The following is a 17,590-nucleotide window of genomic DNA, read 5'->3' as shown; positions in this document are numbered from 1 at the left end:
AAAGTGCTGTTCCTTACGATCCTACACAATAAATAAGTTCATTACCCACACTACAAGTATTGTTCTCGTATTTAACGCTCACCTCTTCTTTTTCTACATCTACTAAAAATACTGGATCGTTAGGTATTTACCTCTTATTTGATAAAATATCTGTCACAGGAATAGTATGAGGACCCATGACTGGATCCTCATAGTAATACAATGCCACTGTGGAAATGTCTGAAAGAAAATCATAATTACCTGTAATGCTCCTGTCTTAGGCAATTTTCAACCTTATTTGTTGAATCGATTCACCATTACTAATTTTAATGAGCACCTCAAACATACCAATACATTTTTGTGGGTTGGTGAAACGCACGGTTACTCCTGGATTTGCATAAAAAGGGTTGTAATTTACAATTAATTTTATAATGTATGTAAGTATAACAATTTGTATATGTTGCGTGTATATACACATATGTGTGTGCTCCGAGAATGAGAATACGAGCTACTAACTAAACGTACTTCATGCTTCTCTACGATAGTCAGTCGGAGTCCGAGTCATGAGCAGAGCACACCGTATTATGGCTGTGTTCGCATAAAGCTCCGTTTGTTAAGTCAGTTAAGGTCACGTGATTATTTATCATAACATGATGTCACCGTCTCACTTGCACTCATCATAAATGATTACGTGACCTTAACTGACTTAACTAACGGAGCCGTATGCGAACACAGCCTGTGTGTCTCTTGTTATCTGTGTTTCAAATAAAGCCCTTGTTCTATTAAGTTCACATTTATTGCCTTCACCACTGTACAATCATTAACATCAAAAAGATATATATGGTGCACCAGGACAACACTCTTCCTTCGTCTTCTCATCAGCCTCGTCTGAATATTTGATTTCCAAATTGTCCAGCTGAAAATACAAAAACAATCTTGATTAGTTTTAAATCCTGCATCGATCCACTGATAAATATTAATATATTCTCACATCAAGAGTGTTTCGTAAGTACTCTTGGCTGCCTAGAAGCACGTTGAGTTCATCGAAATCTAAAGTTAAATTGAGAGCACCAATTCCAACGGCCATAAGTTTTTCTTTTGTCATCTGTACAAACGGCATCACTCGCTTACTATACTTCTTCAAATCGTCTTTTCGACCTAACTCAGCGGCTATCACTTTGTTTTCTGGAAGATTATTACCATTTTTCTGTGGAGAAAAAAAAGACAAATATCTTACAAAATTGTTTTTCATCAAATCAAGTTGTAAATATATATTTACCGTGTACAAATCTTTTAGAGTAGTTAGAACGGAACTCTGCCAGGTAGGCCACGTTTTTGCGACATAAATGATACCACCAGTAGGTTTTACTGTCGGAGTCACGGGTCCTTTTTGTGATTTCTTTGTTTTTGCCGACATGTGATTGATTAGGCGCACTCTGAATGAGTGAGCAGCATCCATAAGATATTGGGAGGATTGTATTAAAACTTCATCAATTTCACCAACTGTTGGCCAGTCGGCTTTTACAATACTACTTTTCTGAAATTAAAAAAAAAAAAAAAAAAAAGAATTGAAGATAATGAATGAACGATGACAGTGAACCTTCGAAGAAACTTACCTTTCCAATCAAGCTCCAAACATATTCCGCTACATGAGGACAAATAGGTGACAATATTATAGTTTGAAATTCTATGAATCGCATCAGAAGATCCAAATTGATGCCTTCCAGTGCACTGAGTTGTAAATATTTATCTTTCGTCGATTGTAATTCAAAAAAGCCAGTTTTGAGAGCATCTTTATACAGCATCTTATCGTAGTTTTCACCCGTTTCCTTAATTTTCAAATTAATTTCACTGTAAATACATTTAAATAATTTATGCTAACTCTCATGTAATTATCAAGCAACTGATTAAATGTTAACAATAAATTACCTATCAAATACTTTATCATTGAAAGTACTGGGTTTTCCTTGACGAAATGTGCTCTTGGGAGCTGCAATGATTTCCTTGACCCATTCAATAAACGTGAACAGCCTCAGGATCCCAGCATCAGCGTTTCTCTCATCAAAATTAGCATCTTCGATCGAATCACCAGAGTCAGCCAAGCACAGACGTGTACCGTCAGCTGAATACTTTTTAACAGCGTCAGAAAGCGTTAAGAAGTTTCCTTCAGATTTGGACATCTTTCCAAGAGATACACAAAATGTTCTTATTAACTTAAACCTTAATGCAATAGTTTAACTTTTTCTAAGAAGAGAAAAAAATACTTTTGCCGAGTTCAGCAGTAAATGACCATTGGCTCGAATACCTTGGGGCCACAATTCTGGTTCAGTAGGCCAAATTGCTGTGTGGTTGTAAAGGAAAAACGTCAAGTGATTCTGAATAAGATCTTTGCCAGAAACGCGAAGATCTACTGGATACCAGTACTGAAATTCGTTTCTCATCAAATTCAAAGCATGCTCTGGAATCTTGCACGTTGTTGGAGACGGCAGCTTGGCTTCCTTAAAGAATATGTAGTCCCAAACTTCAGGAGTCATGTTTTCGGCTCTGAAATGTATTTTAATTATAAGAAATCTAGTAAAATGTAACCATTATAACCATCTTACTTGATGTTAAGTGCATTGGGCTTGTCTCCTTTGAAACTGTTTCCTTGAATTAAGTGTGCCACTGTATAGTATGCCATGTAAATTGTTGAATCAGATAGAGATTCAATTAGCCACTGCTTATCCCAAGGTAACTTGGTTCCTGTTAAATGTACAATATGCCTGTTTATTACAACATTGAACGAATGATAGACGCTTTGACACAGAATAAAAAAAAAAATGAGCTAACCAAGACCATAAGTTCTCGAGCACGCATACTCGTGAAGCCAATCAAGGCACGCTTGGAAATTTTTTCTTACTTCATCGTGAAAAGTTTCTAAGTTTTCTAGAGCTTTTTCGGTTGATGCCTTCCACTCTGGCTCGCCATAATTCAAGTACCACTGATTGCACAAGGCAACAACACACTCGTCTCCAGATCTAGAGATGATGGTCTTCTCGGGTTCGTAATAAATTACTGCTTCGTTTTTATTTATCAATTCGTCTTTGAGATTCTTTTTGACATCCTGAATTTTCTTGTTTTTGTATTCACCAACTAGCAAAACACCATCGTAAAACCCTTTCAAGTAGACCATTTCCTTGGCTTGCTGTAGTTTTACAGAATCATTTTGAGACTGGATTTTTAGCTGATCATACACAGTAACTGCAGACAGATTTCCAAAGTCTGGTACTTCAATGATTGGAACCTACAAAAATTATATTAAGCTTTAAAATAAATCATTGTTTCTGATAATAATATTACACTTACAGGCTCATATGGTAAGACCATGTTGTCTTTGATACCATATTTCTCTCTTAAAGGCTGTTTCTTTTTTAAATCAACGAGAGCTGCATAATCATCGGGGGAGTCACTAGGTACAGATGTTACAACACCAGTTCCCTTGTCTTCTTTGATAGTCAACATTGGCAGAGTATAAATGATATCATAGGAAGTCTTGGGTGACTTGAGAGAGACACCTAATATGTCCTAATACACAGATGATAATTAAATTTATCAGATCACTCATTACAATAAATATCACAAGTGCTAAAATACTCACTGAACCAGTCAACTCAACAACAATATCGATTTTACCCTCTTCTTTCGTGAAACCTTGCCACGACATATTTCTCGCTGCCCTTTCAGTGGATATAAAAATTTCTTCTTTTACAGTTTTAAAAGCAATGTAACGCATATCTGGTCGTACCCAACAATTCGTTTGGCCATACATTGTTTCCGGCCTAAGGGTAGCAGCTACCAAGAATATTGGTGTTGCATCAGGAGTGGATCTATAAAAATTAGTATTTGAAGAAGCATTTTTGAAATAATGTACTTGATTTCTACTTCACAAGTAAACAGCAAAGAGAAATATTTGTAGCATTAATCAAAACTGTATAAGTATTTACTGTAGTTTGTTGGGATACGGTTTCAGCATCTTCATTTTAATCAAGGTGTATTCTTGAGGACCAACACCCTCACCAGATGACCTGTCATGGTCCATGCATGGCTGATTGTCTTTGGGTGAGAAGATAGTGTATCTTTTACCATACTTTACTTTATTACGAGCTTTTAGATGATTGAATTGCCAACATACAAAGGAATCAAAAAAGGGATTGGCATCAGTAGTCATAAAGCTACGTCTCCAGTCTACCTGTGCAAATCAATGAATTATAAATTAGACACTTGTACAATTATTATCCTAAAACTGCCTATGCTTATGCACTACGTACATTTAGACCAAAATTCTTCAAATCTTGCACAGCAAGAGGAGGAAAATAATCCAGCCAATACTCAGCATTGGCAAAATGTTGTATTTCATCATCTTTCAATCCTAGACTTTGCATTATTTGCCATTGGTATTTCGCTGCACCAGCCTTTGCAACAGCTTTACTCTGTCACAAATCAAAATCAAAGTTAATCTCCTGGTACTAGAACTTGCATCAAATGATGCTTTTAAAACTCACCTTCTTTCCTTTACTCTTATCTACAATAACAACATCCTTATTTGCTTCCTCAACTGGACTGTCATCCTCAGTGGCTGGAAATTTTGGTGGATAGCCAAAAGTTTCCATTTCTCGCTTCAATTTGTCTGCACATGCTTTGATGGGCATGCCAGTGCAGTGGAAGCCAAAGGGAAAAAGCACCTTTTTTCCCAGCAGTCTATTGTACCTTGTTGCAAACTAACGAAGCAAATGATTTTGTCAAAATAAACAAACCACGAACAAAAAATTCATAAAATAACGACATAGACGACAAGTTAACATAGTACCTCGCATTTGGATAATGAAAAAGCATGTCCTAAATGTAGTCTGCCATTCATGTAAGGAAACGGAAAGGTGGCCAAGAACTTTTCATCGCTCCTCTTCTTTGGCTCAACCGGAGCGTTTTCCTCAAAGATCTTGTCATCCTCCCATTTTTTCTGAACATCCCGCTCTATCTTCTGGAGGTACTCAACTTTAAACGTACCCTTTCTCTCACCCATTGTGCTCTAAATTACAGAGTTAATTGTTATTGTAAATAACACTTGCACTGATTTACCGATATTAATTTCGAAATTACAGACTAGAGAGGTTAGCTCGCACTTGCCGGGAAATCGTATGGTTCGTGCAAATTGATATTTAGTGGATTCACGAAAAGTCGAAAGAACGCACTCGTCACTAAAGATGCAAGCTTACTAGCGTCGATAATTAATTAAAAAATCAATTTAACTTGGTTGATGAAATAACGTGCTCAACGAGCCGCGCATCCATACGGAATCGATTTTGTATTTTGTGTCCGAGAAATATATAAGTATAATACAGGATAGGCGTTTATAGCAGACGGAATTACAGAAAGCATCTCTATGGATATCAAATCATCAGATGGTTTTATCTGAACCAAGCTGAGATTGTCATAATGTCATCTTAAAAATAGTCAAATCACAATCAGCGCCATCTATTGAAATTTTTCTGCTCAACGCTGTGATCAGCTTTTTTTAAAAAGTTGAAAGTTCACTACATCTATATTCATGTATATGTGTGTGTGTATATATACATATCTGCCAGTCGTGAGGAGTGAGGAAGGATCCGTACTTGTGGTCGATATCATAGGAATTCTTACCTACTGGGAGGTTGTACTTTCTAGTACAAAATCAGCCCCGCGAGATGGCGCTGGCTGTCAATTGCATGTGCCCACCACAGTCGGTACGGAAGAATGTCACTGGTCGGCACGGAAGAATCAGTAAACTGTCGTCGATATGATAGGGATTCTGTTAACCCGTCTGTACCGACACAGTTTACCGACGAGTCAGCCACCACCCACAGTAGGTAAGAATTCCTATAATATCGACCAGAAGTACGGATCCTTCCGTCCTTCCTCTTTGACTGGCAGATATATGTATACACATTATACATCATGTATATAGATATAGTGATCAATGGTTCTTCAAATTTTTGAAAAAAGCTGAGCAGAAAAATATCAATAGATGGCGCTGATTGTGATTTGACTATAGTGTGTCTATAGGCGGAGTTCAGGAGCCCTGGCCGCGGCCAAGGTTGGGAACTGGGGAGCATGGCAACCAAGCTTGGCCCAGAATTTTGCCTACTTTCAATTGATATTGGTAATTGAGTGACAACACAATTAAATGCCATATATATATATAAGCGTATGTACCAGAGTATAGCCGTCTGCTAGCTGCTGACGGCCGAAAATATGTATGTACATGACGTATAAACAATTAGCAACGTTTGTTTAGAGGCTCTTATTTTTTTTCTCAGTCTTGTAATTTTTTATCGCAGTGTATACAACTGTGTGCAAAATAATGTGCGTTCATCTAGTTTGGTGTTGCAAGTTGCCGGGAGTTATTGATTTTTACTGAGGGATGATATTTGAGACTTTGGTGTTCCGTCGTTCTGATATGGATCGTTTTTGTTGAATTAAAAGCATCGGTACTTACCATGGAAAACTACGAAGTGTTGCATGATATCGGAGCAGGAGCGTTTGGTCAGGTTTTCAAAGCTAAGAGGCGAGTCAATGGGGAAACCGTTGCTTACAAAGTTGTGAGGAAGGTCGGTAGTTTTTGCATACATCTACTCATGAGTATATTTGTGTACTGAAAAAAAATTTGCTTCAGACTGGCAGGTCGCCCGAAGAGTTGGTGAGCTTCAGAAAAGAATGTGAGATTCAAAGATGCCTGTGCCATCCCAACATTGTCAAGATGTTGGATTCTTTTGAGACTGAGAATCAGGTAAATTATTTGTGCTGAAATTTCTTTTCAATTTTATTAATACGTCATGACGTTTGTATTGTAGATCGTTGTTGTCAGTGAATACGCTGAAAAGTCATTGGATGAGCTTCTTGTTGAGCATAGAAAGTTGTCTGAAGAAAGGGCACAAGTAATTGCTTGTGATCTAGTGTCGGCGTTGTATTATTTGCATTCAAATAGAGTATTACACAGGTTTGTTATTCTTATTGTCTTTTAATGCAGTATGGACTGTTGATTTTTGTAAATATATATGAACTTTAGTGTAAAATATAAAACAGAATACATGATTTGTTAATTCTAAGTAATCATCTCAAACAGTATTAAACGAAGCACTTAAATTATGCTTTATATTAATTAGGGATTTAAAACCACAGAATATACTACTTGATGCTAATGGGATAGCAAAATTATGTGACTTTGGTTTTGCATGTGTTATGGGTAAAGAAACAGATGTTTTAACATCAATTAAAGGAACTCCTCTTTACATGGCTCCAGAGCTCATCGAAGAGTATCCTTATGATCACAATGCTGACTTATGGTACGATATATATGTTTTACTCTTTAAAACAATGTTCATTGCAAGGGTCTTTTGCAAACCATGTAGCCATGAAGTTGAAAAGAGGGCTATTTTGTCATGTATTGAATTAACACAGTATTTTTAAAAACGATAACTGGAAAATTAATAGCGATTCCTAAACGACGAAATTTTAATTTCACTCAAAGTTATTTAATAATGTACAAATATTTCGTACATGAACATACAAATGTTTCAAATTTCTAGTGAATGACAACCATAACACGCTATAATTTGCATATCTTACTGCTAGAATAACTACAAATATTGACAACAAATGGTTAATAAGTAAGAAGAAAGGAATGAAAAAGTGTGAAATAAAAATAACAGTATTAAAAAAATCTGGCTGTTATGAAAAAAAAGAAAAAAATAAGTTCTAGAATCTATAATTAAAAATAATATTATCTTAATCAATATCACATTTCGTATCATGGGCATGAAAGTACAAACTGGAGCTACCGAAGGGTGCGATTCTTTTACGTATGGACCCGAGCATGAGCAACCTTTTTTTACCAAGGACGCAAAGTACTGTTTTGCACCTGTGGGCAGATTTTGGATCCGTAAATCATTGCGCTTTTAATAAATGTTTGCAAAAAGACATATAGTAGACCACTTAGAGAGGAGGTCAATTAAGAGTGTCATAATCGGAGCTACATGGTTTATGTAAGGATCCTATAAGTTATCCATATAATTTTTTAATGAAAATGTTTCATCATAGGTCTCTTGGGTGTATCATTTATGAACTAGTGATGGGTTTTCCCCCTTTTGCCACTGCCTCGATAGTACATCTTATTCATCTTATTAGACACGAGTCAATTAAATGGCCAGATTGTATTTCTTCCAGTTGCCAAACATTTCTTCAAGTAAATGGATACAATGTTATTATAATTAGGATAAGATTTTTGCTGAATTTTTATGCTGAAAAATAATTTAAACCCGCAAATGTTGTTTGCGATATTTCGTTGACTTTGCCTGCCAACTTCATGAGACAACTTTATTTAAGTAACACATTACATTTTAAACATACAACAATTGACACGTTAATGACATACAATTTATTTATCTAGTTGCATCTCATAAAAGAACAAACAAATAAAACACCATCTCTCCAGATCATTTTGACATTGCCAACGTATTTTATTTTAAGTATTACTACAAATTAATGTAATTGATCTTTCAAAAAACCTGTCAAATGAATCACGTGCTTTGTCTTAACCAATCACGCAACATATAAAAAGGCTTTAATCATATGCCAATTTTTTAAGATAGAAAACTCTTTCCTGTGTTTGTTAAATTTTGTCTAATAAGGTTGACCATCAAAGCCCAACGAAACGTCGCACACAATCCACAAACAACATGTACATATTGGTCAAAACTATTTTTCCTGGCTCTCCACTGACTGAGTACTTGATTGACGATCCAGCAAGAATCTTACCATTTAGATCTCGGAGCATCTACAAGAATAGAGAATTTGCGTGTGCCAGGATTATTACATCGAATAATACTTGGATTTACTAAAGTAACTTCAGTTGATTGTATATCAACGACAGTATCGTTAAATAACTAAAAATCTGGAATCAACTGAACGAACTTTTAGGCATGTTGTTGAGTTGTATTTCTTTGCCTTATTTTATCATATCTTTTGCCTGTTTGCTATATAGTTAGTAGGCATATTCGCCTTCATAGGTTACCGATCAATAACTTAAAGAATCAAACGTATTCAAAAGCTCTTACATCACAAATTTCTTAAAGAACATAAATTTAACATGTAAAAAAAAAAAATAATCTCAAAAACATGCACCTTCTCTACTCGTTGCAGTTACATATTATTAGTGTAGGGATTTTCAATTTTATTAATAGTCATGTATTTTAGGGGTTGCTACAAAAAGATTGTTCACAGAGACTCACCTGGCCAAACCTTTTAAAGCACCCTTTTGTTAAGAATCGCATACTGATAGTTGAAGAGAACATGCCGGTTTTAATGAAGAAACTCTTTTCTGCTAGTCATTACGGTGCAAAGTATGTTTTTTTTTTTTTTTTTTTTTTTTTCAACCATGGTTGCATACTCAATAGTTTGTAATTGTTTGTAAGCTCGTATTTTTAATTTTAGCAGCTTACAAGATAAAAATTTTGATAAGACTGATTCTCAAATCTACACAAACGACGTTATATCCGATGGCAATTCAAGCAATTCCAATGTTAAAGCCAACAACAATGCATTATACGTGAATCAAATAGACGTATTTGATTTAAAATCGCAGTTTAACAACGATGAATTATACGCAAACGTGAGTTATTGCCATGGAATGACAAATAAGTGATGTACACATTTATCGAATTTAAAGTTATTTTTAATAATTTATAGTTTCCGATTGAAGACAAGCAAGAAACTAACATTTACGAGAACACAACGTTATTCGACTTTGTCGAAGAGCATCCCATAGAAAATGACGAATGGATTGCTTTTTTGCAGAATTCCATGGAAGAAATAATGGAGGGAGAAATAAATTCTCTCTTGCAAGAGAACTGCGTGTCGGTTTTCATCTCACCCTTGAAAAATACAGCTGCCAGCTGTCGCGTGACCCAATACATTTCCAGCCTTCTGTCCTTGCCTTTTGTAGTGCCCTTGAAAAACAAAGATATGGAAAATATCCTCAAGACATACGTTGATACCTCTGTCGTGCCTAATCTAATATATGCCTTGCTAAACTTATTTGTAAGCAACGAAAGTAAGCAAGAACATTCTTTGAAATCGCCGAAAAAGTCAGAATCCAATATTGGCCTTTCGATAGATCAATTGCAAGCCTTAGAATCCATGATAGTGCTCATGAGTAGACTTGTTTACACGAAGGATGAATTTGTTAAACAATTTTGTGATACGATTCAAGTTAAGGATAGAGTAAGAATATTTTATACCATTCTACATCTAGAAAAAAAGAAATCCAGAATAATTGCGAATTTAATCGCGATTTTCATAAGACTTATCCGTACGGGCATCGAAAACATGAAAGTTGTTGAAAAAGTCTTGTTGGAATATCAACCAAAAGGTGAAGAAAAAATAAATTTTTCAACTTTATATTTTATACTTATTTTCAATATCCTTTTCAGAACTGTCAGATCTTTTTACTTTTTTAATGAGCCATCAAAAAAGTGCACTGCGATCAAGAACGTGTGTTTTAGTTTACCTATTGGGAGTTAATTACAGCAAAGTATTACGACGCATTTGGGGACAATCTTTGAGAGATGCTATTGAAGCTCTACTTAATGATAGCAACGATTTGGTTAAAAAGGTAGTTTTATAATTATTCAATGAACAAATGCTGAATATTGTGGGTGAAAATAATTTTTCTTACTTATTTCTGTAGACTGCAGAAGAAGTTATTGTAGAATTAAGACAATTATATTACTTTGATCAAGAAACTGAATCTAGTTAAATGCAAAAACAAAATTAAAGTGATATTGACGCAATATATTGATGGACTATTATAAGGATATCATAATAAAAGTGGAATATATCGGAAATCATGTAAAAGTGTATTTAAAACCGTTTTATTTCCTAATTTATTTATATTTAATCCAAGCATTATTAATCGATCGAATGTATATTAAAAGTAACCTTTTTATATCGAACAAGTATTTAATAAAAAAATTTTTATCACTATCCATAAATGTGTGTTTTATTTTTCAGTTAATTACAAAAATATTGCGCAGTGAGCTTCATAAAGGGTTATATACCAACTTTTTCTACTATTCAGTGATGAAAAAATGTTTAAACAATCAACTTTTTCATATGAATAAATTAAAATTTAAATAAATACTTAACTATTCGATTGGAATTGAACAATTAGTTTGAATCAATTAATATGGGATCAACAGTAGAGTATAAAACTAAGTGAGTCATTTAGATGAAAATTGCACTATTTCTTGCCTGATCTTGTACAAAAAATTAAAAACAATATTAGTGGTCCTATGCGTTATAAAGTAAGTATTATTATCTAATTCTTACGTGATTTAAGATACAATGAATACTACAACGGTGCACTAGTACGAACTTGGTAGGATCTCATTATTGTTTAAGAAAGGGCTGATTTCTCTAGCGTGACTGGGTATAGACTTCAAATATTACCGTCTTTTCGAGTGTTTTTCAGTAACAGAGTTTTAATACTTGTACTACATCATAACTAGCAAACTACGAGGGTGATATGTTGATTAAAAAATCTCCATCTTTACCGAAAGTTGAAAATCGATTATTTTCGATTCCGCGCAGTAGTACGAATTCGTTTTGGTCAGACGGGCTAACATCGGCGATAACATAATTTATTTCAACGTCCTCTTGTGGGTGAGCTTACACGGATTGTCATACATCGTATAATAATACTTGTGGATGTCAGTTTAAAAATTGCACTGTATGAGAGCTCGATGAATTGATGCATAGTTCCATTCCCTGATATAATAATTCAACCTATAGCTCTGTGCAGACAAATTTAAAAAAAAAGAAAAAAAAACAGGAAATAAACAGTGACGGTTTCATTTATTGAATAATTCGAGAATGGGAGTAAATATTAGGAATGCACGTACATCGGTCCCTTCTGTTCTTCGCGTATGTTGGCAATCGCGCTCAAAATTCTCTAGTGGATAAAAACGTTGATTATCCAGTATAGATCAGTATACCGCTCTTGGTGTGATGAAAAAATGACGAATAAATTGCCTTACTACAGAATACCATAGTATAGAGAAAATTCATTTTTTAACATGTTTACTGTAAATTTATGGAAGTTTTACTAATTGTAAGGTTTGGAGTGCCATTGTTAATAGGATATTCAAATTTGAATTTACATATTATGTCGGTCATAATAAACGTGATAATTAATATTAGCTTCATTTCTGTGTTCAAATTTTATTCACTTTATGCACAATGACGTCAAGAGACAACAATAGCAGTATTTCGAGCAGTTCCAACTACTACAAGGTACTGAAAGGCCAAATAGATGCAATCCAATCCGTGGCACCATTGTTATTTCCATTTGTTTCTTTTTCCTCCTTTTCTTTTTTCTCGCGAGTTTCGCACTCCGCTTTGTACATGCGATTGAGTTTCATAATGTCCTTCTCACTGAAACCACTCCTTTGGCCAAGAGTCACATTTCTCATCTGCAAATAATTTTATAACTATTATCATTTGTTCATTGATTCTTTATCGTGTTTTCATGTATCATTCATCATTTTAAATTATTCGACATGATTGAAAACATACAATTACGATAATAATATTGAATACAACGGAACCTTTTACACCATGTGAATATGGAACCAGCTCGGACTACACTTGTTTTATGTCAAAAACTATTATGTTACCTTAAATAGTCTCCAAAAAAATCTATAAAATCCTTCCGTTTGTAGATCAAGCCTTAAAAATCTTATAAAAATTCAACCGAACAAACCTTTGGCACGATAGTCTTATTGCCGTTCTTTGAAAAGGCCGTCGAACTGTAGTGCATGACACTGCCGTAATCATAGCCAATTCCAAAATCCGAGACCGTATCGTTGTCGTACTTATCAAAGTTGTGCTCCCTACCAGGTGTTATGTTTTCCCACTGTATCACTACCCACTTGTCGCGATCGGCAGCGCTCTGCTGATGGTAAAAGCCAAGGGCGTGGAGGAACTCGTGCAGGATGGTTCCCTGGCGGAGACAGCCTGGATTTTGGAAATTTACCACCTGACCCGAGCCATGTTTTCCTACGTAGGACCAGCAGCCCGAGCCGTCGCCCCGCACCTTCACGTAATCTTTGTCGCCCTTTTTGTACGGACGAAAGCGGATGCAGGTCCTGTTATGGTATGTATCCAAAGCCTGCTTGATCTGCTTGATCTGGTCTTTAGCTGGAAGTATACACTCGTTTCAACGGTACACAAAAATTAAACCATCGTAAGGGTGGTTCGATTTTTTAAAAATTTTTTCCATGAATGGCTTACTGAAATCGTCTTTTTCGATGTGGTAGGGCACAACGGCATCGGGCCATTTGGCGTCCTCGTCCAAAAGACCGTTTTTGTCAGTTGTTTCGACTCTCATTATATCACCTTCGTACAGACCACTGAGTTCCCAGATATTGTTGTCCTCTTCGGGCGTCCATTTGTTCAATCTTTCGGCTGTTTCAAAAGGCAATCATAACACATGCATCAACAACTCTATTTTCCGTCTTCAGTATACTTTTATTATAAACACACTTGGAAAAAATTATTTTATGGAGTTTGAAACACTAGGAATAATATTTCGATAAAATTTCATTATAAATATGCAATGCATGGTTTTTGCTGGACAATTTTTTTTTTGTACAATCTATACATCAACATACGATTTAAATTTTCTATCAATGAAAAGCACAACTTATTTGACCGGAACAAATTTTATTATAAACCGTTTCATTAAGCATTAAAATAGTTTTTTTCAAATATTTAGACACTTTTAAAACAAATTTCGTTGTATTAAAATTTGATGCACCATTTTTATAGCAAATAATTATACTCATTGTATTATGAATAATAATAAAAAGAAACGCATAATATTTTGGAAAACAATTAGAACGCTGAGTAGTAAAGTTAGCCGAGATTAAATTTTTATGAATAACTTTATGTGTACAATATAGTATTAAACAATACTTTTAAAATCGCATAAGTATGCTATAACCGATATAATTAACAGAATGGTAGAGTCACAACTAAACGAAGCCTTACCGATTTCTACGCGATTCTGTTTGCCATCAAAAATACCAGCATGTTTCGAAGGCGGCGGTACATCTTCGGGCAACGGCTCTTCTTCGATTATCAAAAAAGGTAGCGCATTGGCCATCCCTAAAGTCAGACACAGAATACTTACGTTTCGCACAAGCGACATTTTCCTTCTTTGGCCAAACAAGACAGAATGAACAATTAACGCTTGACTTTTGATGTCTAGGACTTGAATATACATATCACGGTAGAATTGGTTTGTAGGTCGAGCATTTGTTTTCACGGCACATGTTCTTACACGTTAGGAATAAATCTCACGATTCAATATGTAAATTTCGCCTTTTTATCGCCGGTATAATCTCTTCGGCTTTGATAATAAAGTAACAGTAAAACGTTACTTAAATGTATTAGTTAGATTACAGTTTGCATTAAACGTTTGAAAAAAAATAGTTATACCGGCATTAAATAAAGAAATAAACGATATAATTCTAAAATTGAATGTATTTCCAACGGTAACGAAGATGGAAGTTATAATAATTCGATAATGTAACATTTCTCGTACTCAACGCACGTGAGCTGATATCACGTGGTGATAGGGTTATTCGGCACCACAATCACAAGGTTTTTTTTACAAGATTAAATGTGTCTCATTATTTCCTATATCTAGACACTTCACTTACATTTCTTTTTGTAAAACTAAAATTTTTTTTAACATTAGTCTTCTTTTTGTCCTTAAAAATCTTCATCCTTACTTAATCAACTCATGTTTATATTATTTTATTCTTATCTACCTACTATCCTATTACCATTTTGATCTTTATTTATTTTTTTTGTTTGTGTTAAAACAAATCAAACAATTAATAACAAAAACAAAAAAAAAATCTTCATCTAATTAGTACGCCTGAGAATAAAATCAGTAGTACATGATAACATGAAATCAGGCACTTTCTCGTGACAAGTAAAAATTAATTTTCGTTGTTATTTTACTAACAGATAAGCTAAAAATTAATCGAAGCAATCGTGTAAAAATAAATAAGGGTAAATTAAAAAATGACGGACGAGCTCGTGAACGATGAAGTTTTATACGAGAAGCTCAGCTTACGCATACTCTCAAGAGCAAAGTTGAGTGACTGCGTATGTGTGCATGATATATGCATAAAATAAAGTCCAGCTGCGCATAAAATTTAGGCTACGAGGAAGCCCATGCTCGAATCTGGAACGGCAAACCGGTCGTTGGCCTCGTGGTGTATACGTGGTACAGAAAATCGTTGGTTGGCCGCGGCCGCGCGCGCATTTCATCCCGTTGACGGGTAATTGTCCTGTACTTGTCCTCGTCACGTGTAATATGGTATTCTCAGGAGATCGCTCTTCATGTCTCGCATTTGGGATATTTCAATTCTCTTTTTTTTTTTTTTTTATTACCTGATTTTAATTAATCATTAGTTGAAGAATCAATTAGTAAAAACTGAATTTTGAAACTCAAAATATCAACGGAATCTTATTGTAACTGCAAGTCCGTAGAAAAATTTGAGGAAACAAAACAGATGAATTTTCGATGTTTTTAGAAATGTAATGTAATTTTTTTTTTGTAAAAAAAATCAGACTGTAGTGTAATTACTTGTAAAAATTTAGGTTAAACAATAAAATGCGTCTCCTGTCAAGAAAAGAGATTTAAAAAGAAATTTGACTTCAATGTGTTTACTGAATGGGATAAAAAGAACTTAACTCTCTGAATTGAAGTATCTGGTGTTCATCTAGAATTTTTTTTAACAACAACAAGCCTACTGAATGAAAATTGCACATCCACTTAAATATCAATATTATGAATTCATATTACAAGTGTGAAACTATGTTCAATTGTTTATTATTCCAGTTACACAAGTATTGTTATTACAAAATTTTATTAAAAAATTTTTATTTTCGTACATAGTTTTTACATTTATGAATTATTGTGTCTAAATTTTTTCTTAAATATAGAGGTTGCATGGAAAACTCAGCCAACAGACTTTAATACAGTGATTTATTTAGTTAAAAATCCTATGATATTAGGTTGATCAAGAAAACGAGATTTGGATAGAGGGCTATGGAGTAGAAAAAGTATAGACTAGAGTCGTACAAGAGATGTTAGGTTTATTTGTTGTTAAGTCTTACTTCGTCTATATTTTAATTGTAAGTATTTTGAGGTAAGAAAAAATTCAGACGTGCCAGAGAAAACATCAGATTCTGATTCAGCAGCAAAAAATTCGCACGGAATGTATTCGTATGAATCGGGATCCTTTCAATTTTTTAGGGCCCTGCGTCATTTATACAAATTATGTGGCTCGATATAAATTTCGTGATTGATAGGTGCAAGGCCAGTCTAAACAAGTATATCAATGATAAATCTAGTTGAGTTCAAAAGTAAAGTTGATACAAGTCACAGGTGCGTTGTTTCATATATCTATTATCACAAGGTTTATCTTCAGTTAATCGATATAAAACTATTTTTATTAATCCATAGTCCATATTGTAGTGATATGCAGGATTTTTTGGGGATGATGCTACTCCTAATTCGGTGGATAGTAAATTCTGTCCATTTAATTTATTGAAAGATAGGAATGGCACTGAATGTTACTTAAGTAAAAAATAGCACAGTTAAACTTATTTAATTCCATGAACAATTACGATTGAAAGTACTGGAAAATGAGGGCAATTCTGCACTTACGCTCAGCGAATCATTCGTGTAAGTCGGCTCGTGCCATGTATGACACAATGCCTGACTAAATTCTTTTGAACTACATAGTTTAGAGCCAAAGGATTGATCACCAGTGCAAGTCCATTCGTGTATTTTAGGATTTGATTTATTAGTGGATTTTTTTGAACACACTTTGCGGTAGTAGATCGGCTTGTGCCTTGCTAAATCCAATTTTTGAGCAAAACTGGTCAAACACAATTTGCATTCGTATAAACTACTACCTTTATGACTCTGCTCGTGCACGGTGAGATTAGATTTATCAGCAAAACTTTTTGAACAGTGTTTGCAGCTATAGGTCATATCACCTGAATGAGTCCGCTCGTGCGTGGTAAGATATTTTTTTTTAGTATAACTTTTCAAACAGTGTTCACAACTGTAGGGCTTCTCACCTGTATGAGTCCGCTCGTGTTTTGTGAGATTGGATTTATCAGCAAAACTTTTTGAACAATGTTTGCAGCTGTAGGGTCTCTCCTCCGAATGAGTCTGCTCGTGCACTTTGAGACTGAATTTCCGACTAAAACTTTTTAAACATTGCTTGCAGCTGTAGGGCCTATCACCTGAGTGAATTCGCTCATGCGTAGTAAGATTTGATTTTAGAGCAAAACTTTTTGAACAGTGTTTACAGCTGTAGGGCCTATCACCTGTATGAGTCCGCTCGTGTTTTGTGAGAGTGGATTTATCAGCAAAACTTTTTGAACAATGTTTGCAGCTGTAGGGCTTCTCACCCGAATGAGTCCGCTCGTGCGTAATAAGATTGGATTT

The 17,590-nt window shown here is 34.8% G+C and overlaps 3 protein-coding genes across 4 annotated transcripts; 1 reads left to right on the top strand and 2 right to left on the bottom strand.

Moving 5' to 3' along the window:
• Nucleotides 1-297: 297 nt before the first annotated feature.
• Nucleotides 298-5,345, bottom strand: LeuRS (Leucyl-tRNA synthetase). The gene is made up of 14 exons (XM_014361799.2): nucleotides 4,826-5,345; nucleotides 4,521-4,736; nucleotides 4,287-4,448; nucleotides 3,963-4,207; nucleotides 3,617-3,845; nucleotides 3,325-3,543; nucleotides 2,809-3,262; nucleotides 2,583-2,721; nucleotides 2,244-2,523; nucleotides 1,909-2,159; nucleotides 1,596-1,830; nucleotides 1,259-1,516; nucleotides 971-1,186; nucleotides 298-895 (listed from the first exon to the last, which is right to left on the bottom strand). The coding sequence occupies exons 1-14, from the start codon at nucleotides 5,036-5,038 to the stop codon at nucleotides 806-808; spliced, it is 3,207 nt and encodes a 1,068-aa protein (XP_014217285.2). The 5' UTR covers nucleotides 5,039-5,345; the 3' UTR covers nucleotides 298-805.
• An 886-nt stretch (nucleotides 5,346-6,231) lies between these two features.
• Nucleotides 6,232-11,036, top strand: fu (STKc_STK36 domain-containing protein fused). 2 transcript variants are annotated; one of them, XM_089596686.1, is made up of 10 exons: nucleotides 6,232-6,602; nucleotides 6,668-6,781; nucleotides 6,846-6,991; nucleotides 7,158-7,337; nucleotides 8,092-8,236; nucleotides 9,247-9,392; nucleotides 9,487-9,661; nucleotides 9,739-10,420; nucleotides 10,482-10,663; nucleotides 10,739-11,036. In XM_089596686.1, exons 1-10 carry the CDS (start codon nucleotides 6,492-6,494, stop codon nucleotides 10,805-10,807), a joined length of 1,950 nt encoding a protein of 649 aa, XP_089452812.1. In that variant the 5' UTR covers nucleotides 6,232-6,491; the 3' UTR covers nucleotides 10,808-11,036. The 2 variants fall into 2 exon arrangements, with proteins under 2 accessions (XP_089452812.1, XP_089452811.1); XM_089596685.1 differs by having other exon boundaries at nucleotides 9,484-9,661.
• A 1,299-nt stretch (nucleotides 11,037-12,335) lies between these two features.
• Nucleotides 12,336-14,215, bottom strand: LOC106639660 (seminal metalloprotease 1). The gene is made up of 4 exons (XM_023392499.2): nucleotides 14,101-14,215; nucleotides 13,342-13,515; nucleotides 12,812-13,248; nucleotides 12,336-12,521 (listed from the first exon to the last, which is right to left on the bottom strand). Exons 1-4 carry the CDS (start codon nucleotides 14,213-14,215, stop codon nucleotides 12,336-12,338), a joined length of 912 nt encoding a protein of 303 aa, XP_023248267.2.
• Nucleotides 14,216-17,590: the final 3,375 nt, after the last annotated feature.

This window comes from Copidosoma floridanum, unplaced genomic scaffold (genome assembly GCF_036245765.1).
Source record: "Copidosoma floridanum isolate Cflo_tuat_1 unplaced genomic scaffold, Cflo_Japanese_pri ptg000030l, whole genome shotgun sequence".
In the NCBI taxonomy this organism is placed as follows: domain Eukaryota; kingdom Metazoa; phylum Arthropoda; class Insecta; order Hymenoptera; family Encyrtidae; genus Copidosoma; species Copidosoma floridanum.
Note: the sequence above shows the minus strand (reverse complement) of the source record. Positions and strands in the feature narration are given on the sequence as shown.

What these genes read in the sequence shown, in the direction of transcription:
- LeuRS (XM_014361799.2), bottom strand. Translation starts at nt 5,038, where the DNA reads ATGGGTGAGAGAAAGGGTACGTTTAAAGTTGAGTACCTCCAGAAGATA. An exon ending in CCGTATCCCAACAAACTACA is followed by an intron (nt 3,846 to 3,962) that starts GTAAATACTTAT and finishes TAATTTTTATAG; the next exon opens with ATCCACTCCTGATGCAACAC. An exon ending in TGGTCTTACCATATGAGCCT is followed by an intron (nt 3,263 to 3,324) that starts GTAAGTGTAATA and finishes TAATTTTTGTAG; the next exon opens with GTTCCAATCATTGAAGTACC.
- fu (XM_089596685.1), top strand. Translation starts at nt 6,492, where the DNA reads ATGGAAAACTACGAAGTGTTGCATGATATCGGAGCAGGAGCGTTTGGT. An exon ending in ACGATGAATTATACGCAAAC is followed by an intron (nt 9,662 to 9,738) that starts GTGAGTTATTGC and finishes AATAATTTATAG; the next exon opens with TTTCCGATTGAAGACAAGCA. An exon ending in GCAACGATTTGGTTAAAAAG is followed by an intron (nt 10,664 to 10,738) that starts GTAGTTTTATAA and finishes TTATTTCTGTAG; the next exon opens with ACTGCAGAAGAAGTTATTGT.
- LOC106639660 (XM_023392499.2), bottom strand. Translation starts at nt 14,215, where the DNA reads ATGGCCAATGCGCTACCTTTTTTGATAATCGAAGAAGAGCCGTTGCCC. An exon ending in ACAGAATCGCGTAGAAATCG is followed by an intron (nt 13,516 to 14,100) that starts GTAAGGCTTCGT and finishes CTTTTGAAACAG; the next exon opens with CCGAAAGATTGAACAAATGG. An exon ending in CATCGAAAAAGACGATTTCA is followed by an intron (nt 13,249 to 13,341) that starts GTAAGCCATTCA and finishes GTATACTTCCAG; the next exon opens with CTAAAGACCAGATCAAGCAG.